At 32.5% G+C, this 8,646-nt stretch overlaps 1 protein-coding gene across 1 annotated transcript in view; it reads right to left on the bottom strand.

The window, feature by feature from the left end:
• Nucleotides 1–4,185: 4,185 nt before the first annotated feature.
• The window catches only part of Hil (Hillarin), a gene marked incomplete at its 5' end in the record, with an annotated part of 33,226 nt that continues 28,765 nt past the window's right edge, over nt 4,186–8,646 (bottom strand). Inside the window, 2 exon segments of the mRNA XM_014428714.2 lie at nt 4,186–5,184; nt 5,507–5,764. Of these exon segments, the coding sequence (XP_014284200.1) occupies nt 4,891–5,184; nt 5,507–5,764 (552 nt within the window).

The raw sequence follows: 8,646 nt of genomic DNA, 5'->3' as shown, positions 1-8,646 counted from the left end.
TTTTGGAAAATGTATTGTAAGCAACGATATTTTAAAACATCGATGGTTTTTGTAGTCGATGTTCCATCCTTTCTTACAAAAAGCACTTCCGACTGGCCTGAGCATGGTAGTCGTTGGAATAGACCTTATGTTCCTTCAATAGTTGTTCAAAAGCATCGATGTTTTTTCGGTAAAGTATTGTAAACGACGATATTTTAAAACATCGATGTTTTTTCTAGTTGATGTCCTAATCTTTGATACAAAAAACATTTCTGACTGGCCGTAGAATGCGTGATCGTTGGAACAGATCTTATGTTCCTGAAATGGTTTTTCAAAAATATCGATGTACTGTAAGCAACGATATTTTAATTTTGAGATTTGATATTTTAAAACATCGATGTTTTTTGTAGTCGATATAGGATTCTTAGTTTCAAAAACCACTTCTGACAGGCCGTAGAATGCGTGATCGTTGGAACAGACCTTATGTTACTCAAATGGATGTTCCAAAACATCGATGTATTTTTGGGTAATGTATTGTAAGCAACGATATTTTAAAAAACATCGATGTTTTTTGGAGTCCATGTCGGATTCTTTGTTACCAAAAACTACTTCTGGCAGGTGTTAAAATGCGAGATCGTTGGATAGTCGTTGTGACAGACTTTACGTTACTCAAATGGTTGTTCAAAAACATCGATGTATTTTGGGTAACGTATTGTTTGCAAAGATATTTTAATATTAAACATTGATATTTCTAAACATCGATGTTTTTTTTTGTCAATTTGCATTCTTTTTTGCAAAAACCACTTGCAAACACCCGACTGGCGGGAGTATACGTAGTCGTTGGAACAGACCTTATGTTACTGAAATGGTTGTTTAAAAACATGAATGTATTTTAGGCAAATGTATGTAATGATGTTTTAATATTAAGCATAGATATTTTAAAACATCAATGTTTTTCTAGTCGTAATTTATTTTTATTATGTCGTTAACGTGATGGTTGGAGGTAGATTTTTATCCCACCACATTGTTGATAAGAAATTGTTTATACCGTAAATGTTTTGTTTTCATTTAGTTACTTTTGGAAAAAAAAAAAAAAAAATTAAAGATTGGGACAAACGTACAACATCGGCTTAAATACATCGATGTCAAAAACATCGATGTTCTGGGTAAAACATCGACATCGATGTCGCATCCCTAGTGCTCACTGTGGGGGAAAAAAAACGAGTGTTATACTTTTTGTAAGCGATGTAACAAAATATTTTTAAAATAATATGTTTTTCTAAGGGTTATAAATATTGCCTACATCTAAAGTGTTTCAGATATCTTGATTTCGACCGAGATTTCATCTATATTAGTTGCCATAAAAGTTCACACTATAAACGAAGCTAAATTTTTTATTTAATGGAAAATAAGAATTTTAAAACAGGAGGTTAGTTTATTTGCACTATGGGCTACTGGGTGATTCTGATATGGCAAGTAGTCAGTGCTGCCGTCATTTGAACACAGGGCGAAATAATTCATCGAGCCTCATTGAATATTGTTATATGTGCTTAATTTTTCAATAATAATAATGTCGGTAGTGGCACCAGAAATTAAAAACACTCCAGTGGGTGATCATTCTGTAAGGATTAATTATTTGAATAATTATATTTAGTCAACACTGTTAGTTGCAACCCTGATACAGATAGTTGGTGGGTAACAATGTCTGTCTCCCCCGCTTGTAACCACGCTCTGCTACCATGTATTAATATCTTCTCATTAAACTTAAACTGCGTTATCTTTATTATGTAACCTATTATTCACAGGTTATGGGCCAACAGACATAAGACTTGGGCTAATTTATACCAATTGTGAAACCAAATTAGAAAGCTACTCAGATGCCAATCATGCTATTGACTCAGACAATAGACGAAGGGTTAGTAGATTCAAGGCATTTTATGCCGGTAACCCAATCGCTTGGAATTCAAGAAAACAATCATGCGTGGCTATCTCTATAATGGATGCCGAATATATGGCTGCCAGTGCAGCTGCTACAGAGCTCACCAGTCTTCGCGGTATTGTGTTTGAGTTTAGTGCCCATAATTCTGATAATAGTGCCTGGGTTGTTATTTTGTATATTGATAATAAAAGTGCGATTGCTATGATAAAGTCATATGAAAATTCAAAATGGGCTAGACATATAGATGACAGTTTATAAAAGAATTAGTGAAAAGGTAATAAATGTTGAGTATGTTAATACCAATGATAATGTTGCAGGTTCACTAACAAAATCATTATATAAGGAAAAATTTGTTAAATTCAGAGATATAGCGTTAAATGTAAAAATAATTTATATTTGAGATTGAATCACTATTATTATTATTATTATTATTATTATATGGGCGACAGAACATGGAGGTCTAAGTCCTCGCGTGATGTATTTCCTAGTACAATGCGCGTTGCTTGACGTGATTTTTCGTAGGGTGGGCTCGTCATTCCCACGCCTATTTTTTGTGAGTGCCACCCATTGGCTAACGGACCTCACAAATGCTAGGAGGGAGGTCGTGAGTGAGTTTTGTATTATTTTATGCTTGAGAAAGAGGACCGGGACTCGATCTGACAACCTTTGAGTTGGTAGACTGGCGCGTTGCCACGCTGTTACCGCTGAAAAGAGGGATTCCCAAGAAGACCTCAGTAATCACCTGCCTTTTCAAGAGTAAAAGTTATCCAGTAAACAAATTTTTTGAAGTGAACAATTTTTTTATTCGTTTTGTTTGATTGCACGAGTGTAAGGTTGGCAACAAAAGCCAATTCGCACTATGGTGCCAATCACCGCCAGCCTACCACTCTTTTTCGGTTTTTTATTATTATAATACACTCATTGTTATGAGTTTATTTATAACGTAATAAGGATCATCAAGGATTTTGGATTTTAAGGATTGGATGCGGGAGGAATTTGATGGTTTGGTAGAGTCCCAGAGCTCAATTCCATATGTCCAAATTGGTCTGATTATCATAGTGTATAATAATGTTTTGTAGTGAATAGGAAGTTTAGAGCGTTTGTCAAGTAGGTGTTGGAGCAATCGAAATATACGAGCAGTTTCTTGTCATTTCAATCTAGTATGTGAAATAAGTCTCTTGTCAAGATGTAGTCCTAAATAGTGAATCTGTTCAACAGGCAATATATTTTTTTAAATTTATTTTATTCATTAATTTATTTCAATATCGAGTTGTCAACTATTCTCTATTTCTTTACTGCTCGTATGATTAATTTTCAACTATTTATCAAAAACATCAAAATACACTCAAAACCCGTGAAGTTCGGGTTTCAGTCACCCCTACTGCCCCTCAAAATAATGGAAACGATTAAAAGAAGGAAAGCAGCAAGAAGAAACTTTCGTCGCACTCAGACAGCAGATTTTGTGTCTTTCAAATAATGGAAACAAATCCCATACTGATTTAAATTGATTATTATTTGTAATAAATTAGTTCATTTCATTAATAATAAAATCTTTATTTATTTATTTTTGGTGAATAGTTTTTGTTACACTTAGCCGAATAATTATTGCCAGATTACAGTAATTTAAATTAGTTTTATTATTAAATAATAAGTTTATTGCATCAATAAATTTATTACTTTTTGCAAATAATTTTGAGCTTATTGATCAGGTTACAACAATCTTTAGGATCACAAGTGATAAAAATAAATTGTTTTACTTATGTTGTTAGTTTATTTTTTAATATGTCCAAAAAAACTTATTGTGATTGTTTTATATTTTGTCTGGTAATGTACATACAAGAAACTTGTTTATCTACCACTAAATCCGCTTTTAACAGCTAATCCAGAGTTTAAATTTGTTGATTTTTTTAAAGATAGTAATCAATAAATCTTTAAATATTTATATTTAAATTAATAATAAAATAATTATGATAGTGCTTATCTACACGATCATAGTAAAACTTGGTACTTGGTAAATGAATACTAACTATTGATAATTAAATATACAAAAACAAGTGTAAGCATAAAAAAAATAACAAATAGTAAAGAAAATTTAAACCTCACTATCACTTTTATTAACGCGTAGTGTATATATGTTTCTCTCAAAAACTCTTCTCCATTTCGAGCGTGACAACAAAAGGCATGACAACGATTGTATTCATTTTAGAATCGATGTGAAAGATAAAAAACAAAAAAAAAAATAGATGTGGTTGACTATATAACGCAAATCTTATTTGTAATTTTCAATTTTATTTACACATATAGTTTTAATTGATTTTATATTTTAAAATATTACAAGTTTTAAATAAAAGTTGCAAATATCAAGTATCAGTTTTATGTGTTATAATTAAAAAACTAATTACAATTACAATTAGTTCATGCTTGGTCTTGATACGAACTTTTTTTTTTTCGTTTATTTTTTTTTCTTTCTTCCTACAGCTTTGGTTAGGCGTTTACATACATAATATTTATAAAAATACTTCTCTCTCTCTCTGTCTCTTTTTTTTTTTTTTGCAATAGATATATTAATAGTCTATTTGCAATTGGAAGCGTCATTAACTTATATAACTACTAAATATCCTACATCTATTGTACATCCAAAAAATAGTAACAAAAAAAAAAATGATATCTGTGTAATAAATACAAATAATAAAAATAAGTGGGAAAAAGGTTTTCCATATCAACAAAATGATGGTTTGATTATCACATACCTAATTGCTTATCATTATTTACAATTTCACTAACTGTTACTATACCTATAAATCTAATACTCAGTTTAGTATTTAACTATAGTTGAAAATTGATGTACATTTAAATGTAATGTGTATATACTTAAGTGTATGTGTTTGTGTGTGTGTATGTTTGTGTGTGTCCATGTATATGTGAGTGTGGATGTGTATTGGTATTTAGTATTTATTATTTACAATATTTATTTAATTTCTTTTTGAGCTATTTATAAGGTATTTGCAACAATGTGTTAACAAGTGCTTTTCCGAATTACCACTGCTACTATATTCTCTTGTATATATATCCAGACCATATTGGCCTTCTTCTGGAAAAGAAAGTGAAAAGGTAACGATATCTTCATCAGTAATGCTGTGTGAAACGAATTTTGATAAACGTTTTTCTTCTATTCCGTTTTTATGCAATGTAGCCATGAAATCAGTTAGTTGTCTTGACATTCTGAACTGAATTTCTAATTCACGGCCAGCGAATATAAGTGCTTCCTGAAAAATAAAGAATTATTGCATCAAATATAAGTACGTTCAGATAAGAATTAATGTTATGATTTTAGAGTTAAAAAAAAGAGAATAAATTCATAGGTACATAAAGAAAGAGAAAAAGAAACTACTAAAATAATGGGATTTAAACAAAAATTCTGAAAAATTCACAAGAGGACTGAAAAACAAGCATTGTATTTCTGTCCAATGGGACTTCTTAACCTGAAGAACAAGTGAAAAGTATCCCTTGGATCTGAGTGTATACGCCTCACTACTATTTATACGTTAATTGAAAAAAAAAAAAAAGGAATGAGAAAATTGACATTACCTGATGTGTTATTGGAATAAGCCCGAATAACCTTGTTGCTTTGGTAGGACCCCATTCGCCACTCGCACAGTCAGGTAGTGGTACCATGACTGTTTGTAGATCTTCACAAGATATTTTAAATTTACACACACTCTTAAATTTCATTGGCTCTCCTGTTAGATATTCCTTGGGCGTTACAGAATTGGCGAATATATCGAGGAGGAATGAACCACTACTAGGTGCATGGACCCGAAACGAAACAATGTTGCTAACGACTGACTGGAAAAAAACAAACAAAATGATATATATTAAAACGTTATGTTATAATGATTACATTTATAATGATAAAACAATACTGATTACACAATAGATTATTTTTCAACTATATCTGATTTCTCGATTTATTATAAGGGTAGGGAATAATATTTACAGACTCCATTAATTGCTTTCTTGGTTATTATCTATCCTGTCTGAGTATTTTCATTTACATTACTTTGTAGTAATTATCACTTTGTTTAATTTCATATCATGTTTAAGGCGATTAAGGTCATCTTGTGTTTCCAAATGAATATATTATTCTACCTATTCTATTTTTTTTCTAGGTTTATTAAACCCCTGGCATCTGAGACTTCATATTTGTTACAATAATAATTTCGATTTTGTACCACACAGTTGCTCAAAGTATTGGAAATATATAAAATCCAAACTAATGTAAGCAAAATACTCACAAATTTGATGGCAGGCTGGGTGACCCATGGTAATAACCAGATAAAAATTATGATGGGTATATACCAAGGAGATTGCCTTAGCCCATTGTGGTTTTTTATGGCGCTGTTCCTATTAAGTCGGATACTGTGGAGGAACAAGGTGGGCTACAAACTCATGGGTGGGGTCCATGGAAGATCTTAAGTTATATGCAAAAAACAAACTACAATTACAAAGTATGAGTGAAATAGTGCCATCCTATACCAAAGATATAAGCATGTCATTTGGATTTGATAAATGCGCGGTGCTGCATGTGAACAAAAGAAAGGTGGTCAATGTCCAGGACCTGCTGATAAATGAGTGCATCAGGGAACTTGAATCCAAAGAACAATATAAATATTTAGGTATACAGCAGCACCTCAAAATAGCTCGAAAGGATATGAAACAAGAGCTAATAACAATGTTGAAAATGAGTCTACGAAAAGTATTGAAGACTCAACTATCTTGAAAACAGAAAATCAAGGCCATCAATACTTGGGTCATACCAGCGCTAAGCTATACGCCAGCTTTGGCATATTACAGTGGTCAAATACCAACCTACAAGAAATAGATCGTCTTGTGAGAACGACATTCACGCAAGAGCGGTTCCACCATCCCATATCATCAAAATCCAGACTTTATTTATCCAGGAAAGAAGGAGGAAGAGGACTCATAAATATCGAAGAAGCGTGACGCAAGCAAGAATTATCCCTACGTCAATATTTCCATTAAAAAACCACTAGTGTTTATCTGGCAATCGTCACTATGGATTATGGTCTGACTGCACTGAACCTGAGCAAAGCGGATGAGCCGAACATTGTTTCAGAAAAAGAATGACTGGCAGAATGGAAAAGCGAGTCTCGGCAAGGGAGATTCTATAGTCAACTGAACGAAGCCTCCATAGACAAAGAAAGATCAGTTGAATGGTTAAAAGCTGGATTTTTGGGACAGTGAGATTTGTGGTTGCTATTCAAGATCAAGTGATTGCCACCAGATCATATAGGAAACATGTGCTAAAACACGCAACAACACCGGATAAGTGTCGATTATGCTTAGTGGCGCTGGAATCTATCCAATTTATCACTGGTGGATGTGGAGTATTGGCTGGTTCTGAAAAACACCTCAGATACTCAACCCACAATAGCGAGAATACATACCATAATAATAGTAATTATTATTATTATCTGAAGGTGGTCGGACTTCTAGGTCCCCCACCTCAGATACTCAACCCACAATAGCGAGAATACATACCATAATAATAGTAATTATTATTATTATCTGAAGGTGGTCGGACTTCTAGGTCCCCCACCTCAAATACTCAACCTGCAAAAGCGAGAAATACTGACCATAATAGTTATAATAATACCAATGATGATAGGATTTAAGGAACCTCACGTTCGGTATTTTTTCCTGTCGATGGAATTCTTGGTGTGCGCAAAACCTCTATCCGTTTAAATGTGCGGCTGAATGTAGACGCGTATTTTTTCCGGCCTCGTAAAGTTGTTAGCGTATACAAGGGCCCTTCCTCCCTTTTCGGTTTGATCAAATCCAGGGATGTTATTTTTCGAGTCAGTGACGTAATCTTTTTAGTTATTCGTGCTATTTCAATCACAACTACGTTACAAGCTCATTCAAGTTATTGCGATATTACTTCAATTAAAATTTTTGTTCGACTCATTTTTCATCGAGAAAAATATTCTACGAGATAGCTTATTTTGTAACACTTCAAGGCATATTTGTGATGCCCTAGTATTACTATAACAAGTTCATGTACATGAAAATTGGCTCAAAGAGTATTTTCAAGAATAAATATTAAATCATAGATTCAATCACTAAAAAATATCCAAGTGCTACTGCATCAAGATTTTCCCCTTTATTCAGCGATTATTATTCAGCCATTTCAGTATATTAAGATATGCTATGAAAATTATTCTTTAAAGTAATTTTGGGTAGCTGGAGTAAATTAATTTTGAACATTTTGGATTTTGACTGCTTTTATTTTAAAATATTTATGTTTTTGAGTTTCGATTTATTTGTCTATTCTCACTATTTTTTTTAAATTGAACTACTTTCAGCTATACGTTTTGGTAATAAAAACGATTTTCCTTTTTTATCGCCGTCAGTTTTCATACGTAGGCACTTAAACGAAAGCAGATTATAACTGAAGTTTTCAGATCTACAAGTTATTTCATTAAACGATTTTACTTAGTCGATTGAATCGGAACAACTATCGAAAACCGACATCCCTACTATGTCCCCGCAAAATCACAACAGTTTTTTTTTTTTTTTTTTTTTTTTCCGAACCCTCTAAAACAGAAATAAAATGTGAGTTAGTAGTGCATTACTGTGTAGAAAGAAAAAGTAATTCGTGTTGTGTCTTACCTTTTACTACGTTTGGTATTTAAAGGTTACCTGTT

This window comes from Halyomorpha halys, unplaced genomic scaffold, assembly GCF_000696795.3.
Source record: "Halyomorpha halys isolate HHAL.00 unplaced genomic scaffold, Hhal_1.1 Scaffold744.1, whole genome shotgun sequence".
Lineage (NCBI taxonomy): Eukaryota > Metazoa > Arthropoda > Insecta > Hemiptera > Pentatomidae > Halyomorpha > Halyomorpha halys.
This window is presented reverse-complemented; position numbering and strand designations above follow the sequence as displayed.